Source organism: Gigantopelta aegis, chromosome 7, assembly GCF_016097555.1.
Source record: "Gigantopelta aegis isolate Gae_Host chromosome 7, Gae_host_genome, whole genome shotgun sequence".
Taxonomy (NCBI): domain Eukaryota; kingdom Metazoa; phylum Mollusca; class Gastropoda; order Neomphalida; family Peltospiridae; genus Gigantopelta; species Gigantopelta aegis.
The window spans coordinates 9,242,737-9,263,560 of NC_054705.1; the positions used below are offsets into that span (position 1 = coordinate 9,242,737).

Genomic DNA, 20,824 nt, shown 5'->3' on the forward strand with positions numbered 1-20,824 from the left:
ACTACCCTGTCTGTAGGATGGTGCATATAAAAGATCCCTTGCTGCTAATCAGAAAGAGTAGCCCATGAAGTGGCAACAGCTAGTTTTCTCTCTCAATATCTGTGTGGTCCTTAACCATATGTCTGACGCCATATAACCATAAATAAAATGTGTTGAGTGCATTGTTAACTAAAACGTTTCCTTCCTATGTAGTTTATCTTAGATTGGTTTATGTTCATGTAGCCACAACTTGAGACATTTTCAATTGATGTCTAATTGTGTGTGGTGTTTTCATGCAATTGTGTGTGGTGTTTTCAGGCAATCGTATGTTCAGTTTTAAAGAAGAGAATGTCTAATTGTGTGTGGTGTTTTCAGGCAATCGTATGTTCAGTTTTAAAGAAAAGAATGTCTAATTGTGTGTGGTGTTTTCTGATTGTGTGTGGTGTTTTCAGGCAATAGTATGTTCAGTTTTAAAGAAGACAATATATCTAATTGTGTGGTGTTTTCAGGCAATCGTATGTTCAGTTTTAAAGAAGAGAATGTCTGATTGTGCATGGTGTTTTCAGGCAATCGTATGTTCAGTTTTAAAGAAGAGAATGTCTAATTGTGTGTGGTGTTTTCAGGCAATCGTATGTTCAGTTTTAAAGAAGAGAATGTCTAATTGTGTGTGGTGTTTTCAGGCAATCGTATGTTCAGTTTTAAAGAAGAGAATGTCTAATTGTGTGTGGTGTTTTCAGGTCATCGTATGTTCAGTTTTAAAGAAGAAAATGTTTGATTGTGTGTGATTTTTTTCAGGTCATCGTATGTTCAGTTTTAAAGAAGAAAATGTCTAATTGTGTGTGGTGTTTATCTGATTGTGTGTGGTGTTTTCAGGCAATAGTATGTTCAGTTTTAAAGAAGACAATATATCTAATTGTGCGTGGTGTTTTCAGGCAATCGTATGTTCAGTTTTAAAGAAGACAATATATCTAATTGTGCGTGGTGTTTTCAGGCAATCGTATGTTCAGTTTTAAAGAAGAGAATGTCTAATTGTGCGTGGTGTTTTCAGGCAATCGTATGTTCAGTTTTAAAGAAGAGAATGTCTAATTGTGCGTGGTGTTTTCAGGCAATCGTATGTTCAGTTTTAAAGAAGAGAATGTCTAATTGTGCGTGGTGTTTTCAGGCAATCGTATGTTCAGTTTTAAAGAAGAGAATGTCTAATTGTGTGTGATGTTTTCAGGCAATCGTATGTTCAGTTTTAAAGAAGAGAATGTCTAATTGTGTGTGATGTTTTCAGGCAATCGTATGTTCAGTTTTAAAGAAGAGAATGCCTAATTGTGTGGTGTTTTCAGGCAATCGTATGTTCAGTTTTAAAGAAGAGAATGTCTAATTGTGTGTGATGTTTTCAGGCAATCGTATGTTCAGTTTTAAAGAGGAGAATGTGTCATTGTTGTGTGGTGTTTTCAGGCAATCGTATGTTCAGTTTTAAAGAAGAGAATATCTAATTGTGCGTGGTGTTTTCAGGCAATCGTATGTTCAGTTTTAAAGAAGAGAATGTCTAATTGTGTGTGGTGTTTTCAGGCAATCGTATGTTCAGTTTTAAAGAAAAGAATGTCTAATTGTGTGTGGTGTTTTCTGATTGTGTGTGGTGTTTTCAGGCAATAGTATGTTCAGTTTTAAAGAAGACAATATATCTAATTGTGTGGTGTTTTCAGGCAATCGTATGTTCAGTTTTAAAGAAGAGAATGTCTGATTGTGCATGGTGTTTTCAGGCAATCGTATGTTCAGTTTTAAAGAAGAGAATGTCTAATTGTGTGTGGTGTTTTCAGGTCATCGTATGTTCAGTTTTAAAGAAGAGAATGTCTCATTGTGTGTTGTGTTTTCAGGTCATCGTATGTTCAGTTTTAAAGAAGAAAATGTTTGATTGTGTGTGATTTTTTCAGGTCATCGTATGTTCAGTTTTAAAGAAGAAAATGTCTAATTGTGTGTGGTGTTTTCTGATTGTGTGTGGTGTTTTCAGGCAATAGTATGTTCAGTTTTAAAGAAGACAATATATCTAATTGTGCGTGGTGTTTTCAGGCAATCGTATGTTCAGTTTTAAAGAAGACAATATATCTAATTGTGCGTGGTGTTTTCAGGCAATCGTATGTTCAGTTTTAAAGAAGAGAATGTCTAATAGTGCGTGGTGTTTTCAGGCAATCGTATGTTCAGTTTTAAAGAAGAGAATGTCTAATAGTGCGTGCTGTTTTCAGGCAATCGTATGTTCAGTTTTAAAGAAGAGAATGTCTAATTGTGCGTGGTGTTTTCAGGCAATCGTATGTTCAGTTTTAAAGAAGAGAATGTCTAATTGTGTGGTGTTTTCAGGCAATCGTATGTTCAGTTTTAAAGAAGACAATATATCTAATTGTGCGTGGTGTTTTCAGGCAATCGTATGTTCAGTTTTAAAGAAGAGAATGTCTAATAGTGCGTGGTGTTTTCAGGCAATCGTATGTTCAGTTTTAAAGAAGAGAATGTCTAATTGTGTGTGATGTTTTCAGGCAATCGTATGTTCAGTTTTAAAGAAGAGAATGCCTAATTGTGTGGTGTTTTCAGGCAATCGTATGTTCAGTTTTAAAGAAGAGAATGTCTAATTGTGTGTGATGTTTTCAGGCAATTGTATGTTCAGTTTTAAAGAAGAGAATGTCTAATTGTGCGTGGTGTTTTCAGGCAATCGTATGTTCAGTTTTAAAGAAGAGAATGTCTAATTGTGTGTGGTGTTTTCAGGCAATCGTATGTTCAGTTTTAAAGAAGAGAATGTCTAATTGTGTGTGGTGTTTTCAGGTCATCGTATGTTCAGTTTTAAAGAAGAGAATGTCTAATTGTGTGTGGTGTTTTCAGGCAATCGTATGTTCAGTTTTAAAGAAAAGAATGTCTAATTGTGTGTGGTGTTTTCTGATTGTGTGTGGTGTTTTCAGGCAATCGTATGTTCAGTTTTAAAGAAGACAATATATCTAATTGTGTGTGGTGTTTTCAGGCAATCGTATGTTCAGTTTTAAAGAAGAGAATGTCTAATTGTGCGTGGTGTTTTCAGGCAATCGCATGTTCAGTTTTAAAGAAGAGAATGTCTAATTGTGCGTGGTGTTTTCAGGTCATCGTATGTTCAGTTTTAAAGAAGAGAATGTCTAATTGTGTGTGGTGTTTTCAGGTCATCGTATGTTCAGTTTTAAAGAAGAAAATGTTTGATTGTGTGTGATTTTTTTCAGGTCATCGTATGTTCAGTTTTAAAGAAGAAAATGTCTAATTGTGTGTGGTGTTTTCTGATTGTGTGTGGTGTTTTCAGGCAATAGTATGTTCAGTTTTAAAGAAGACAATATATCTAATTGTGCGTGGTGTTTTCAGGCAATCGTATGTTCAGTTTTAAAGAAGACAATATCTAATTGTGCGTGGTGTTTTCAGGCAATCGTATGTTCAGTTTTAAAGAAGAGAATGTCTAATAGTGCGTGGTGTTTTCAGGCAATCGTATGTTCAGTTTTAAAGAAGAGAATGTCTAATTGTGCGTGGTGTTTTCAGGCAATCGTATGTTCAGTTTTAAAGAAGAGAATGTCTAATAGTGCGTGGTGTTTTCAGGCAATCGTATGTTCAGTTTTAAAGAAGAGAATGTCTAATTGTGTGTGATGTTTTCAGGCAATCGTATGTTCAGTTTTAAAGAAGAGAATGCCTAATTGTGTGGTGTTTTCAGGCAATCGTATGTTCAGTTTTAAAGAAGAGAATGTCTAATTGTGTGTGATGTTTTCAGGCAATCGTATGTTCAGTTTTAAAGAAGAGAATGCCTAATTGTGTGGTGTTTTCAGGCAATCGTATGTTCAGTTTTAAAGAAGAGAATGTCTAATTGTGTGTGATGTTTTCAGGCAATCGTATGTTCAGTTTTAAAGAGGAGAATGTGTCATTGTTTGTGGTGTTTTCAAGCAATCGTATGTTCAGTTTTAAAGAAGAGAATATCTAATTGTGCGTGGTGTTTTCAGGCAATCGTATGTTCAGTTTTAAAGAAGAGAATGTCTAATTGTGTGTGGTGTTTTCAGGCAATTGTATGTTCAGTTTTAAAGAAAAGAATGTCTAATTGTGTGTGGTGTTTTCTGATTGTGTGTGGTGTTTTCAGGCAATAGTATGTTCAGTTTTAAAGAAGACAATATATCTAATTGTGTGGTGTTTTCAGGCAATCGCATGTTCAGTTTTAAAGAAGAGAATGTCTGATTGTGCATGGTGTTTTCAGGCAATCGTATGTTCAGTTTTAAAGAAGAGAATGTCTAATTGTGTGTGGTGTTTTCAGGTCATCGTATGTTCAGTTTTAAAGAAGAGAATGTCTCATTGTGTGTTGTGTTTTCAGGTCATCGTATGTTCAGTTTTAAAGAAGAAAATGTTTGATTGTGTGTGATTTTTTTCAGGTCATCGTATGTTCAGTTTTAAAGAAGAAAATGTCTAATTGTGTGTGGTGTTTTCTGATTGTGTGTGGTGTTTTCAGGCAATAGTATGTTCAGTTTTAAAGAAGACAATATATCTAATTGTGCGTGGTGTTTTCAGGCAATCGTATGTTCAGTTTTAAAGAAGACAATATATCTAATTGTGCGTGGTGTTTTCAGGTCATCGTATGTTCAGTTTTAAAGAAGAGAATGTCTAATTGTGTGTGGTGTTTTCAGGCAATCGTATGTTCAGTTTTAAAGAAAAGAATGTCTAATTGTGTGTGGTGTTTTCTGATTGTGTGTGGTGTTTTCAGGCAATAGTATGTTCAGTTTTAAAGAAGACAATATATCTAATTGTGCGTGGTGTTTTCAGGCAATCGTATGTTCAGTTTTAAAGAAGACAATATATCTAATTGTGCGTGGTGTTTTCAGGCAATCGTATGTTCAGTTTTAAAGAAGAGAATGTCTAATAGTGCGTGGTGTTTTCAGGCAATCGTATGTTCAGTTTTAAAGAAGAGAATGTCTAATTGTGCGTGGTGTTTTCAGGCAATCGTATGTTTAGTTTTAAAGAAGAGAATGTCTAATTGTGTGGTGTTTTCAGGCAATCGTATGTTCAGTTTTAAAGAAGACAATATATCTAATTGTGCGTGGTGTTTTCAGGCAATCGTATGTTCAGTTTTAAAGAAGAGAATGTCTAATAGTGCGTGGTTTTTTCAGGCAATCGTATGTTCGGTTTTAAAGAAGAGAATGTCTAATTGTGTGTGATGTTTTCAGGCAATCGTATGTTCAGTTTTAAAGAAGAGAATGCCTAATTGTGGTGTTTTCAGGCAATCGTATGTTCAGTTTTAAAGAAGAGAATGTCTAACTGTGTGTGATGTTTTCAGGCAATCGTATGTTCAGTTTTAAAGAAGAGAATGTCTAATTGTGCGTGGTGTTTTCAGGCAATCGTATGTTCAGTTTTAAAGAAGAGAATGTCTAATTGTGTGTGGTGTTTTCAGGCAATCGTATGTTCAGTTTTAAAGAAGAGAATGTCTAATTGTGTGTGGTGTTTTCAGGTCATCGTATGTTCAGTTTTAAAGAAGAGAATGTCTAATTGTGTGTTGTGTTTTCAGGCAATCGTATGTTCAGTTTTAAAGAAAAGAATGTCTAATTGTGTGTGGTGTTTTCTGATTGTGTGTGGTGTTTTCAGGCAATAGTATGTTCAGTTTTAAAGAAGACAATATATCTAATTGTGTGGTGTTTTCAGGCAATCGTATGTTCAGTTTTAAAGAAGAGAATGTCTGATTGTGCATGGTGTTTTCAGGCAATCGTATGTTCAGTTTTAAAGAAGAGAATGTCTAATTGTGTGTGGTGTTTTCAGGTCATCGTATGTTCAGTTTTAAAGAAGAGAATGTCTCATTGTGTGTTGTGTTTTCAGGTCATCGTATGTTCAGTTTTAAAGAAGAAAATGTTTGATTGTGTGTGATTTTTTTCAGGTCATCGTATGTTCAGTTTTAAAGAAGAAAATGTCTAATTGTGTGTGGTGTTTTCTGATTGTGTGTGGTGTTTTCAGGCAATAGTATGTTCAGTTTTAAAGAAGACAATATATCTAATTGTGCGTGGTGTTTTCAGGCAATCGTATGTTCAGTTTTAAAGAAGACAATATATCTAATTGTGCGTGGTGTTTTCAGGCAATCGTATGTTCAGTTTTAAAGAAGAGAATGTCTAATAGTGCGTGGTGTTTTCAGGCAATCGTATGTTCAGTTTTAAAGAAGAGAATGTCTAATAGTGCGTGGTGTTTTCAGGCAATCGTATGTTCAGTTTTAAAGAAGAGAATGTCTAATTGTGCGTGGTGTTTTCAGGCAATCGTATGTTCAGTTTTAAAGAAGAGAATGTCTAATTGTGTGGTGTTTTCAGGCAATCGTATGTTCAGTTTTAAAGAAGACAATATATCTAATTGTGCGTGGTGTTTTCAGGCAATCGTATGTTCAGTTTTAAAGAAGAGAATGTCTAATAGTGCATGGTGTTTTCAGGCAATCGTATGTTCAGTTTTAAAGAAGAGAATGTCTAATTGTGTGTGATGTTTTCAGTCAATCGTATGTTCAGTTTTAAAGAAGAGAATGCCTAATTGTGTGGTGTTTTCAGGCAATCGTATGTTCAGTTTTAAAGAAGAGAATGTCTAATTGTGTGTGATGTTTTCAGGCAATCGTATGTTCAGTTTTAAAGAAGAGAATGTCTAATTGTGCGTGGTGTTTTCAGGCAATCGTATGTTCAGTTTTAAAGAAGAGAATGTCTAATTGTGTGTGGTGTTTTCAGGCAATCGTATGTTCAGTTTTAAAGAAGAGAATGTCTAATTGTGTGTGGTGTTTTCAGGTCATCGTATGTTCAGTTTTAAAGAAGAGAATGTCTAATTGTGTGTTGTGTTTTCAGGCAATCGTATGTTCAGTTTTAAAGAAGAGAATGTCTAATTGTGTGTGGTGTTTTCAGGCAATCGTATGTTCAGTTTTAAAGAAGAGAATGCCTTAACGTGTGTGGTGTTTTCAGGCAATCGTATGTTCAGTTTTAAAGAAGAGAATGTCTAATTGTGCGTGGTGTTTTCAGGCAATCGTATGTTCAGTTTTAAAGAAGAGAATGTCTAATTGTGTGGTGTTTTCAGGCAATCGTATGTTCAGTTTTAAAGAAGACAATATATCTAATTGTGCGTGGTGTTTTCAGGCAATCGTATGTTCAGTTTTAAAGAAGAGAATGTCTAATAGTGCGTGGTGTTTTCAGGCAATCGTATGTTCAGTTTTAAACAAGAGAATGTCTAATTGTGTGTGATGTTTTCAGGCAATCGTATGTTCAGTTTTAAAGAAGAGAATGCCTAATTGTGTGGTGTTTTCAGGCAATCGTATGTTCAGTTTTAAAGAAGAGAATGTCTAATTGTGTGTGGTGTTTTCAGGCAATCGTATGTTCAGTTTTAAAGAAGAGAATGTCTAATTGTGCGTGGTGTTTTCAGGCAATCGTATGTTCAGTTTTAAAGAAGAGAATGTCTAATTGTGCGTGGTGTTTTCAGGCAATCGTATGTTCAGTTTTAAAGAAGAGAATGTCTAATTGTGTGTGGTGTTTTCAGGCAATCGTATGTTCAGTTTTAAAGAAGAGAATGTCTAATTGTGTGTGGTGTTTTTAGGTCATCGTATGTTCAGTTTTAAAGAAGAGAATGTCTAATTGTGTGTTGTGTTTTCAGGCAATCGTATGTTCAGTTTTAAAGAAGAGAATGTCTAATTGTGTGTGGTGTTTTCAGGCAATCGTATGTTCAGTTTTAAAGAAGAGAATGCCTTATTGTGTGTGGTGTTTTCAGGCAATCGTATGTTCAGTTTTAAAGAAGAGAATGCCTAATTGTGTGTGATGTTTTCTGATTGTGTGTGATGTTTTCAGGCAATCGTATGTTCAGTTTTAAAGAGGAGAATGTCGACTTCTATCTGCCGCAGTTGCTCAACATGTACATACATATGCATGACGTGGCCGAGGCCATCCACCCGTATCTAGTCCACAGGCAAGTACATACATATATATCACGGGTCAAATGTAAATTGGGGGGGGGGGGGGGGGGGGGGGGGGGTGTCAAAGCAGGTGTTGTCTTCGGTTTAATAAAAAAAATTAGGATAGTTGGAGGGGCTCCAAGGTAAGCTTGTTGTTTCAAAAGCGGGGCACAAAAGTAACTTTTAAAAGTACTTGAATCAAGTTTTCTCAAACAAAATCTGTTTTTGATAGGTAGACTTCATTCTTCAGAAATAAATTATTATTACCAGTCATTGAATTTTGAAGCCTTTGTTTAGAATGCTGTCACAATTATAAAAATCAGGGCTTCCTTGGGTCAGCAAAACATTCCACAAAATTCTCTACTAAACTTCAAAAACTGCAGAAACCCATTGATTATATTACAAAATATCAATTATTTCATTAAATTATTTAGCCAACTTAAAATAAAATTTGCCAATTGTTTTTTAAATTCACGATTGGCGAATTTGGCGACTGCCAGAGCTAGCCATGAAAATTATGGTATTGATGTAATCTAAATATTTCTAAATATATCTAAAAATTAAATATCCATCTCGTAATCATATGCTTCAGACCCAATGTCTGGCCTTCGTTGAAGTATGAAATCGTGCTAAATTGGCTGCCAGATTACAGTTACCATTGTTGTTTTGTAGGTGTCGAAACAGTGTGGAGTTTTCTATTTCCACCGCCTCGCTCCTCGGTGCCTACTCCGCGGACGTTCTGAAACCATCGTGGAAAAACTCTCAAGGGGTCAAGTTCAGAAATATGATTCTCAATGAAGAATTACGGTAAGCACACTGATCATTTACCAGGTCCCCGTTCTACGAAGCGACCGTAGCGCTACAACCACCTTAAGTGCATCAGGTAGTTGTGTACTTACTGGGATCTTAGGGCTAAGATCGCTTCATGGAATGGGGCCCTGGGCTGTAGGTTATACAAGCATCAAGTTGATAAGTGCTGTGTCCAAAATAATCATGCACAAATAAAGTAGAAATAGTCTGACCTCAAAACATTTCACTTCAGAACCACTGAAATGTTAAGCTTGCATTACATTTAAATAACTACAATGTATGTTTTTGAATTTTCACAACCCGTCAGCATCTGTTAAAAACATTAAAAGCAATAAAAGCAAGTTTTGATAACTTTTAAAGTGTTTTTTTAATTTTTCCTGTTTTCAGACCACCTGCCCAATTGAAGCCGACCTCTTCATCGATGGTTCATTGTGTACCGTTTCAGTCTCCGTCACTACCCACAAGCTCAAAGAAAACTCATCATAGGTCACGGTCGGATGCCACAGGTAAAGTTAAAAGTTAAAAAATATCATCTTCAAATATTATCAGTGAGGTCAGTGTTGAAAACAAATAATTGATTCCTTGAAATTTTATCACTTTCTGGCAGTTACTCCTACCTTTTAATGGCAGTCACCATTGAATTTGAGTAGCAGGATGTATTTTGTGGTAGAGTGTTCACTTTTAATGGCAGTCACCATTGAATTTGAGTAGCAGGATGTATTTTGTGGTAGAGTGTTCACTTTTAATGGCAGTCACCATTGAATTTGAGTAGCAGGATGTATTCTGTGGTAGTGTTCACTTTTGGTAGTAGTAGCCAGTGTGATAAGATGTGGGTTTCTTGTCTGTCTGTCTCTGTCTCTCTCTGTCTCTGTCTCTCTCTCTCTCTCTCTCTCTCTCTCTCTCTCTCTCTCTCTCTCTCCCCCCTCTCCCTCTCCCTCCCTCCCTCCCTCCCTCTCCTCTCCCTCTCTCTCTCTCTCTCTCTCTCTCTCTCTCTCTCTCTCTCTCTCTCTTTCTCTCTCTCCTCCCCTCTCTCTCTCTCTCTCTCTCTCTCTCTCTCTCTCTCTCTCTCCTCCCTCCCTCCCTCCCTCTCTCTCTCTCTCTCTCTCTCTTCTCTCCCTCTCTCCTTCTCTCCCTCTCCCTCCAAAATATTGAATACCAAATATTTGCTGTATTTTAAGTTTAATAAATGTCTGTCATCGAAGTATTAAAATAACTGTTATTATATATTATGTAATAATTTATTGTTTTTAGGTTTGTCTTTAAATCACAGTGAGACCTCCCTGAATCTTCTTTTGTGATTTGTCTGTTAATAATCATGGAATAATATTTTCAGGTTCGTCCCTGAAACACAGTGAGATGTCCCTGAATCTCCTGTTGTGATTTGTCCATTAATAATCATGTAATAATATTTTCAGGTTCATCCCTGAAACACAGTGAGATGTCCCCGAATCTCCTGTTGTGATTTATCTGTTAATAATCATGTAATAATATTTACAGGTTCGTCCCTGAAACACAGCGAGATGTCCTCGAATCTCCTGTTGTGATTTGTCTGTTAATAATCATGTAATAATTGATTGTTTTTCAGGTTTGTCTCTAAAACACAGCGAGACGTCCCCAAATGTCCTCCAGTCTGGTGATCTGTCTGTTAATAATCATGTAATAATATTTTCAGGTTCATCCTTGAAACACAGCGAGACGTCCCTGAATCTCCTGTTGTGATTTATCTGTTAATAATCATGTAATAATTGATTGTTTTTCAGGTTCGTCTCTAAAACACAGCGAGATATACCCGAATCTTCTGTTGTGATTTATCTGTTAATAATCACATAATAATTAATTATTTTTCAGGTTCGTCCCTGAAACACAGCGAGATGTCCCCGAATCTCCTGTTGTGATTTGTCTGTTAATAATCACGTAATCATTTATTGTTTTACAGGTTCGTCCCTGAAACACAGCGAGACATCCCCGAATCTCCTGTTTTGATTTATCTGTTAATAATCATGTAATCATTTATTGTTTTACAGGTTCGTCCCTGAAACACAGCAAAACGTCCCCGAATCTCCTCCAGTCTGGTGATCTGTCATCTGGTCGAGCGTTCGACAACTGCTGTAGTTGTCACTCGAGTTCCGTGGCCGTGATTAATGACCTGACTGGCCGGGAAACACTCTGTACTTGTTCGGTAAGAGAAAAACATTGTCTTTTGGAAGCTAGAAAGTGCTGCAGAAACTGAGTAGCTAACAATTACAGGGTATATACCACCAAATCAAATCCCATAGACGACAGTAGTAGCATATGAGGCTAAAACTCCAACCTGCAGTGTATCAATCGACATAAACGTCACGGATATAAATACTACCACCCTGACCCTTAAAGTGAATCAGAAAAAAATGAGGGTCAAGCTGCTCATTTCTGAGATAACGGGTAGCGTCTATGACTACCCTAATTCTACACAAAATTCGAGTACTTTTTTTTACATGTACCCCACACAAGTTTGAAGCACAAGACTACTTGACACAGTGGTAGATGAAATAAAATTGCATAAATGTTTTGCTCACATGAATTTTTTTTTTACAACCAACACACTCACATTTATTACCAATCACAGGACTTGTGGTGGTAACTTCTCTATCAAAAGTTGGGTGCACCTCGAACTTTGACCCAGCCGGAAGTTATTTGGTTTAGTACTACCTACAGTACTTGTAGCTGCTGAGTGAAAGATTGTCTTATTCAGCAGGTTCAAGAGATCTTTATTAATGTAATGAAAATTAAATGGATATGTCATAAAAATGGGACAATATTTCATAATCTTGTGTAACAGTCGGATTGCTTGATGTAACCAGTATGTTGGTTAAGTGAATTTTATTTGTGTAACTGGTAAGTAACCTAATCATAATGTGTGCACTACTTTGCAAATGATATAGTATTTGTTTGAATGTTCAAAATAATCTAAAACATTTTCAAAAATAGTTTGCATCTCTCTTAAGTTTACAGGGCTCGAACTTAACCGCCAGCAATGGCGGCAATTGCTGTCGTTCAGATAAAAGAGAGCATTACCGATGGCACTTTTGTGGTGTCCCCTATTGGGCTATTTCTTGTTCCAGCCAGTGCTCCACAACTGGTGTAACAAAGGCCATGGTATGTACTATCCTGTCTGTAGGAAGGTGCATATAAAAGATCCCTTGCTGCTAATCGAAAAGAGTAGCTCATGAAGTGGCGACAGCGGTTTTCCTCTCTCAATATATGTGTGGTCCTTAACCATATGTCTGACGCCACAACCGTAAATAAAATGTGTTGAGTGCGTCGTTAAATAAAACATTTCCTTCCTTTTTGTACTGTCTGTAAAGCTCCTCAACAATGCCAAAATGTATACACCTGGTGTATATAATCTGCCAATATTTAACATTTTCACATTTGCTGCAAATGTTACTTTAAAAAAAACCATTTGCCATAGACAGGCCCAAAATTGCCATCGGTGGGCTTTTAAATATTGCCGTGAAAGACCAGTTAAGTTCGAGCCCTGAGTTTCAAATGTAGCCGTTCTGATACGTATGTCAATCTGGAATTATCTGCTTCTAAGGTTTCTTCTTGTAGCCCATTTTAGTGAAGACAATGCTTTTGTGTGAATGGCTTCGCATGCTGTTTTAGTTCATGCACCAGGGCTTCTAAAATTTTTACAAAATCCACTAGCCATGGGATCAGAGATTTTTTATAATTTACTAGCCACAATTAAAAATTCACTAGCCCTACTTTATTTAATACAATTTTACTACTACTAATAATCGGATGTTACCTAAAGAGAGAGATAGAGATTAAAAACACTAAGATTGAGGGGTGGGGTGGGGGTAGAATATTCGTATTGACCAAATAGACTAAAATACAGCATTTAACAACTTTGTTTTTACTAGCCGTCGGGCATGGCAGTAGCAGTTATTTACTAGCCCAACCTTGAATATCACTAGCCATGGGAGTGGGGCTACCATAATCTAGAAGCCCTGATGCACTGACAAACATAAAAAAAATAACAATCCTTAAATGGCTAAATTATAAATTATTATTATTATTATTAATATTTTTATTATTATTATAATTTTAAGAAATATTTTATTGTCCCCAGAATATAAATGTTACTTATTTGTGACTGTTGTTTATTTTCTCTAATTAATGCAGGCTCCTAGACTGATGCCTGAACAGGAACTGGTTCGAGCACTCATGAACATCGGTCAGAAACTTCAGCAGCTACCAACCAAAGAACTGCGCAGTAAGTATCTCTGATATCTGTGTTTATAATAGAGTGGGTATTCACTTGAGGAGAGCAGGAGCCGTGAATCTAGACTTAAATCTTTAATGACATCACACACATGTAATTTGTAGAGGTGGCCATGATGGTAAAGTCTCGACTTCAAAAGTTTTATATTCATGGGGCCTGCAAAGCATTTACCTATGTAATACAAAAATATATATCATGTAAGGAAAGAAGGAAATGTTTTATTTAACGATGCACTCAACACATTTTATTTATGGTTATATGGCGTTATATCATGTTAGAGCATCAAGATTAATAGCTGATCTTGTCTATTAGTGATGTATATTAATATTTGTGTATATCTTGTTACAGCATCCCGGTTAATAGCTGACCAGGCCATGTTGAATCTGAATCTACCAGCGCGAGTTAATGATGTACATTAATATTTGTGTATACCTTGTTACAGCATCCCGGTTAATAGCTGACCAGGCCATATTGAATCTGAATCTACCAGCGCGAGTTAATGATGTACATTAATATTTGTGTATATCTTGTTACAGCATCCCGGTTAATAGCTGACCAGGCCATATTGAATCTGAATCTACCAGTGCGAGCTAGTGATGTACATTAATGTTTGTGTATATCTTGTTACAGCATACCGGTTAATAGCTGACCAGGCCATGTTGAATCTGAATCTACCTGTGCAAGTTAGTGATGTACATTCATGTTTGTGTATATCTTGTTACAGCATCCCGGTTAATAGCTGACCAGGCCATGTTGAATCTGAATCTACCAGCGCGAGTTAATGATGTACATTAATATTTGTGTATACCTTGTTACAGCATCCCGGTTAATAGCTGACCAGGCCATATTGAATCTGAATCTACCAGCGCGAGTTAATGATGTACATTAATATTTGTGTATATCTTGTTACAGCATCCCGGTTAATAGCTGACCAGGCCATATTGAATCTGAATCTACCAGTGCGAGCTAGTGATGTACATTAATGTTTGTGTATATCTTGTTACAGCATCCTGGTTAATAGCTGACCAGGCCATGTTGAATCTGAATCTACCAGTGCGAGCTAGTGATGTACATTAATGTTTGTGTATATCTTGTTACAGCATACCGGTTAATAGCTGACCAGGCCATATTGAATCTGAATCTACCAGTGCGAGCTAGTGATGTACATTAATGTTTGTGTATATCTTGTTACAGCATCCCGGTTAATAGCTGACCTGGCCATGTTGAATCTGAATCTACCAGCGCGAGTTTGGCTTCCGATTTCAGAAAGGGGAGACCACCACATCGTGCGCATCCCGCACACGCAGGCGGTCGTACTCAACTCGAAGGAGAAGGTAACATCATCGTCTTTACAAAATATATATCATCCAAACTGATTAAAGGGACATACCCTAGTTTTTAAACACTAAGGCATATTTTTTGACTATTATAGCCGTTTTTGAAAACTGAAATCATACTTTACTTAAATTTTATGGTTTAGATTATCAATTTCCGTACATTTGAAGTGTTTTTGGTCATCTTGGTGTTTTTAATATCACAAAATGCATTTTTCATATCTTTAAAAATGCACGTTCGTCTGAGAAGTAACAGTTATGGAGTCTAGTTTGAGTCTATTTTTAGAGGGTATTTCACCATTTCAAAGTCACAGACTCGTACTTCACTCAATTGTAACTTTATCCAAATGTGTTACATATTTGTAGATTAACTAAACCTAGTGTTAATTTTCACGGGTTGAAACTAAGGTATGTTCCTTTAATGTTAATGTATCACCTCTGTCGTACACTAAGACAAAAAAAACGTTTAGCAATTTTTTGCAAATATTCTTACAAAAAAGAGAACTTATGGAAAAGTTAAGTGCATAGTTGTCGCATCATTCCTGATTGAATGTAGTTTTGGGTCCATGCACAATAGTGGTACCAAACTGGTAAACATTTTACTCTTAGTGTGCCAGGAAGTTTTGGAATGTACCAACTGAATGGGAGAGTGAGCCATTAAAATGACTTAAATCTTCCAATAAGTCCTCTGCTACCTGCGATGGTAGCTTTCTTCTTTCTCCTTCACTTTTATGTTTTGGGCATCTTTTTTTTTCTCTCTTGATTTTATCCAAGGCGTTGAGACTTTAGTGTTGGTTTGGTTGAGGGTTTTTTTTATGGGGTTTTCATTCGTGACCATTCATAAAGAACATATCTGAGATTATTACACCCCTCCCTCCATTTATGGGTGTACATCAACTGTACATGCTTAAAAATTCATGGGAAATGATTTACAGCTTGGACTGCTAGAGGCACTGATTTTCCATTTCAGATTTTTCCCTTTTCCGTTTCATAATGTTACAAATTCCGTTTTTTTCCGTTTCAGTATTCTGTTTTTGTTTCACACAGACTTCGGACATTTTTGGTTTTCTTTACGATATGATCGAGAAAATAATTACAAACGATCACACTATAAACCACTTCCCTTATATAATTTATTTTGAACAAAGCCTGGCATACAATATGCAATTACTGCAATTTTAGCTCACAATGTTTGGTTTTTCCCGTTAAATCGCCGGGAATAAGCGAAGAAATCACGACTGGTAAAACGTCTAGATACTCTACATCAAACATTTGGCGTAACATACAAAGGTACTAGTGTCGTAGCGTAGTTTCTAGTTAGAAAAATAAATTTTAATTAATCAAATGTGCTATTTAAAGTTAAATAATGTTTTGGAAAAAAATCCCGGGTTTGCTCTCTAAGACTATTTGTGAAAGTTACCAAATGTTTGACATCCAATAGCCGATGATTAATAAAACGATGTGCTCTAGTGGTATCGTTAAACAAAACAAACTTTTATTTTAATTATAACATTTTATACTACTAAAAAAAAATATTGGCGTATGTACTCGTATCAGCTAACCACCTACCTTCAGCCGTACATTTTTTGTACGTAATCCCACAACCCCCCTCCCATCTCTTGGTGTACAAACATTATGGCTACCCCTTTCTAATAAATTGCAGGCTCCGTATCTGCTATACGTGGAGGTGTTGGAGTGTGAGAGCACGATGTCGTGTCAGCTGCCTGGCAAGCTGCTGGAGAACACGCTCAGATACACGCGGTCCGAGGAGGACTTGACCATCCACTACACTGCGCGGCCCGGCGGATCGCCCAGGACCGAGGTCAGTGTGTGCGCGCCAAATGCTGACTTCGACGACGCAGACTGCTGGTCACAGGAAGACGACGAAATCATTCAGGTGAGATGATTCTTAAACTCTGTGAATATTATGACTTATTAAGACTTGTTCATTACTGTAGATCCTGAAATTAACACGTCCCTAAATTAATGAGAGTGACAGTGGGAAGACTAAAATAAGACATGCAATTAATGCGAGTGGCCTCCCTTTAAAATATTAAATTTGCTAATAATGTCTGTGTCCTTTTCGGTTAAATCCAAGTCTTCAATGAGATCAACTCACTAACATGTCTGTGTACAAATCAATTGCCCTGTTTAGTCCTGTTTATTGTTCTTAATGAGATCAACTCACAACATATTTTTGCGGCAATCATTTACGGAACGTGTATAGTTACCTACATTTGGCTAAACATTAGAATACATTCACCATTAGAACTGTATGCCAACAAAGTTGCAGCTAACTTGAACAGTAAAGACAAAGAAACAGTCGACTGCAATATTAGCCTGCTAAAACCCATTCATGCGTGATGGATTGTGTCAGCTTTTGACAGGGTGGCCAAAGAACCTGCATTCGTCACACGTGACTGGCATCTTGCTGGACTATTGGACAATTAGTCTGTCTCGTCTACGATTAATCGTGTTCAAGTTTTATAAATGTATTAGAATTTTAATCTTTGTTTCAATAGTGTGTGACACATAACTTGCTGGACTATTTGACATTTCTTCTGTCTCCCCAACAATGAATTGTTTTCCATTTCTGTTTTATAAATATATTAGAATTTTAATATTTTTTGTTTGTTTTAATAATGTGTGACACATATACAAAACATATAGAAATAAATGTGCGTCATATTATTAATGTGAATAACACAAACTCACATTTTTCGCATTAATATTATGATCGCATTAATTTCAGGATCTACAGTATTCAGGTGGAATGATTTTTAAATTTGGTTTATATGATTGCATTGTATAATTTGTTAAAGTCTTGTTAATCATTCAGGTAAAATGACTTAAATGAAGTAGACATTATGTAAGTCAGGTGTAAAATGACAAATGTGTAGAATCAGACATGTTTATCTATTATGTTTTTATAAGTAATGTCAACGTGAAAACTTGGATATATTTTTGGGTGTATCTGCCGATTAATAATTTTTACACAATCTAGGCTGGCATTTGACCCTTTAACTTCTTGTATGGTTCACCATTTTTTGCTGGAATAATGTGCCTTGCATTCACGTCATAACAGTATTTAATAAACACAAGTATTTCACTATTTGTGACTAATATTAAACGGCAAATTGTAGTAATAGTAATAGTAATTCCAAATAGATGGATGACTAAAACTATAGTTTGGGATAGGAGTGCCAAAAACATTACATGGCCTACATGGCTGTCAATGGAAAGGAAATTGTTTTGCATTAATTTTTCAGACTTGTATTGTTTCGTTACAATAGAATTAAAAATTAATACTCAATGCAATAGTTTTAATAAAGAGTTGATTTAAACACAAATATTGGTTAGTTTATGTGCTGACGGGATTCCATGTCTTTAACACGTTTTTCATTGCATTTCATTTCAACTTATTTTATGCTTATATCCAATTACGGTTCAAGCATGCTGTCCTGAGCACACACCTCAGTTATCTGGGATGGCTGTCCAGGACAGTGGGCCTAGTTGTTAATTGTTGGTGGTTAGTAAGAGAAGAGGGTGTAGTGGCCTTACACCTACCCAGTGAGTCGTTAAAACTGGTTCTGGGTGGGAGCCGGTACCGGGCTGCGAACACTGTACCTACCAGCCTTATGTTTGATGGCTTAACCACGACACCACCGAGGCTGGTAACACATGTGTTAAATTCTTCTCGTTTTCTTTGTCAGTTTGCCATGCGATGTCGGTCAAGCGACACGATTTCACAGATCTCGACGGAGAGTTCTGCCAGTGCCGACAGCAAGGATCCTGTTTATATCGCGGCGGGGGACATTCGCAGAAGGCTGTCGGAAAACATTGCCACACCCAAAGGGAAATTTGAGGTGGGCTCAGTACTCTGCATGTGTTTCTATTTCCTTTCATGCATAACTTTCATGGACTTTTAATTTTGATTGTCCAGAATGCATTTCTTTTGCATTTTCTTGTTTTTAAAATTACTATATGATTACTTTCTAATGACAAAAAAACCCAAAAAACTTCATTCTAACAGATGGACACATCTTTTGTGTTGGATTTTAATTTTTATTTTGTCTTTGTTAATTTCTCTTCTTGATATAATATATCAAGTAATTATTGCGTTGATATGTAAAAACAATTTTTTTACATCAGTTTCATGATTCACTGTATTTATATATTTAAATATTTTATTTATTTATTTATTCAATTATTTATTAAGTTATTTGATTGAGTATTATTTTTGCTTTATTTATTTATATTTATTTTATAGCGGGATCCTGAAGACCCATCGGCGGCCGCTCTCAAGGAACCCTGGGAAGACAAAGTTCAGCGAATCCGAGATACGTCACCGTACGGTCACATGCCGCACTGGCGTCTTCTGTCTGTGATCGTCAAGTGTGGGGACGACCTGCGCCAGGAACTGCTAGTCTACCAGGTCCTCAAACAGTTACAGGTTAGTTAGAGTCACCTCCCTTACCTCCACGAATTACCTTCCTTTGTGATCGTCAAGTGTGGGGACAACCTCCGCCAGGAACTGCTAGTGTACCAGGTCCTCAAACAGTTACAGGTTAATTAAGGTCACCTCCCTTACCTCCACGAGTTACCTCCCTTACTTTCTGTGATCGTCAATTGTGGGGACGACCTGCGCCAGGAACTGCTATTCTACCAGGTCCTCAAACAGTTACCGGTTAGTTAGAATCACCTCCCTTACCTCCAAGAGTTACCTTCCTTACTTTCTGTGATCGTGAAGTGTGGGGACAACCTCCGCCAGGAACTGCTAGTCTACCAGGTCCATAAACAGTTACAGGTTAGTTAGAGTGATCTCCCTTACCTCCAAGAGTTACCTCCCTTACTTTCTGTGATCGTCAAGTGTGGGGACGACCTCCGCCAGGAACTGCTAGTCTACCAGGTCCTCAAACAGTTACAGGTTAGAGTCACCTCCCTTACTGTCCGGGATCGTGAACAGGAGTTACATCCCTTACTTTCTGTGATATTGGTTTCTGTTATCTCCCTTACTTTGTGGTTGTCAAGTGTTGCGAACCACAGTTACAGGTTAGTTCTCTCCCTTACTTTACAGACTCGTCAAACAGGAGTTAGCTCCCTTAATTGCAAACAATAAATTTAAGGATTATGTGCAGGATTGTCTGTGGGATGGTTCATATAGAAGATCTCTTGCTGCTAATAGAAAAAAGTAGCTATGTACTGGCAGCAGACTTCCTCTTATTATCTGTTTTTGTACTTAATCATGTGTCCGACACCATATAACCATCTCCTCCAGCCAGTGCACCACGACTGGTACATCAAAGGCCGTGGCATGTGCTATCCTGTCTATGGGATGGTGCATATAAAAGATCCCTTGCTGCTAATCGAAACGAGTAGCCCATGAAGTGGCGACAACAGGTTTCCTCTCTTTATATCTGTGTGGTCCTTAACCATATGTCTGATGCCATATATCTAAATAAAATGTGTTGAGTGCATCGTTAAATAAAACATTTCCTTCCTTCCTTTCATATAACCACATATAAAATGTGTTCAGTGTTTCATTAAATGTTATTATTTTCTAGAATCTGTGGGTCGAGGAGCATGTTCCACTGTGGATCCACCCATATAAGATTGTGGTGACCAGTAACGACAGTGGAATGATCGAGCCAGTGGTGAACGCCATTTCCCTGCATCAGATTAAGAAACACAGCAAGCTGACGCTCCTCGAGTACTTCGTGCATGAGTTCGGACCGCCCAACAGTGAGGGCTTCCTCACCGCACAGAAGAACTTCGTCCAGAGCTGTGCCGGCTACTGCCTCGTCTGCTATCTGCTGCAGATCAAAGACAGGTACACTAAAGATTTCATAGTTATTAGGTTTATTATCTATGTGCTAGGTACTGTCTCATCTGTTACCTGCTGCAGATCAAAGACAGGTACTATTTTATTGTTATTAACTTGGTTACATCTGTGCTGGAATGACATCACGGACTGAGCATTTTTATGACATGACTTCGACAAGTAATGGTGCACTGCGCAACATCACGATACCGAAGGGTTTTAGCAATAGCATGTAACCATGATTGTGAGTTCAGTTAATCGCAGACAAAACGATTGCACAAAAGCTTTTTGAAACAGTCTTTTGTTTGTCTCTTTAAATTTAGCATCATGAAATATTAGCATCTTGTATGAGTTGATTTTTTCTACATTTATCTAGTCTGTTACTTGTAAAGAACAGATAAGGAATATTGGTGTTCATGTTGTATAAAGCGGGACATGTGTTTTCTTTCAGACACAACGGAAACATTCTCCTCGACTCTGAAGGTCACATCATTCACATCGACTTTGGATTCATTCTCTCTAGCTCTCCTGGCAAAAATCTTGGTTTTGAAAATTCACCGTTCAAGTTGACCCACGAATTTGTAGAGGTAAGAAAGACGGTCATTTGTTATGAAATAATACTGTGAACATGTGTATTAGCATATTGATAGGGGTGACTACTGCGATCAGTTTTACTATTGCAATAGTTTTGCGATAAT

The 20,824-nt window shown here is 37.0% G+C and overlaps 1 protein-coding gene across 2 annotated transcripts in view; it reads left to right on the forward strand.

Moving 5' to 3' along the window:
- The window catches only part of LOC121377740 (phosphatidylinositol 4-kinase beta-like), a 50,050-nt gene that overhangs the window by 22,305 nt on the left and 6,921 nt on the right, over window positions 1–20,824 (forward strand). For both annotated transcript variants that reach the window (XM_041505824.1, XM_041505823.1), the window contains 11 exons: window positions 7,791–7,908; window positions 8,567–8,701; window positions 9,092–9,210; window positions 10,729–10,883; window positions 12,872–12,962; window positions 14,166–14,305; window positions 15,969–16,202; window positions 18,019–18,171; window positions 18,576–18,758; window positions 19,870–20,135; window positions 20,578–20,713. In XM_041505824.1, coding sequence (XP_041361758.1) covers window positions 7,791–7,908; window positions 8,567–8,701; window positions 9,092–9,210; window positions 10,729–10,883; window positions 12,872–12,962; window positions 14,166–14,305; window positions 15,969–16,202; window positions 18,019–18,171; window positions 18,576–18,758; window positions 19,870–20,135; window positions 20,578–20,713 — 1,730 coding nt within the window. The remainder of the gene's footprint in view (window positions 1–7,790; window positions 7,909–8,566; window positions 8,702–9,091; window positions 9,211–10,728; window positions 10,884–12,871; window positions 12,963–14,165; window positions 14,306–15,968; window positions 16,203–18,018; window positions 18,172–18,575; window positions 18,759–19,869; window positions 20,136–20,577; window positions 20,714–20,824) is intronic.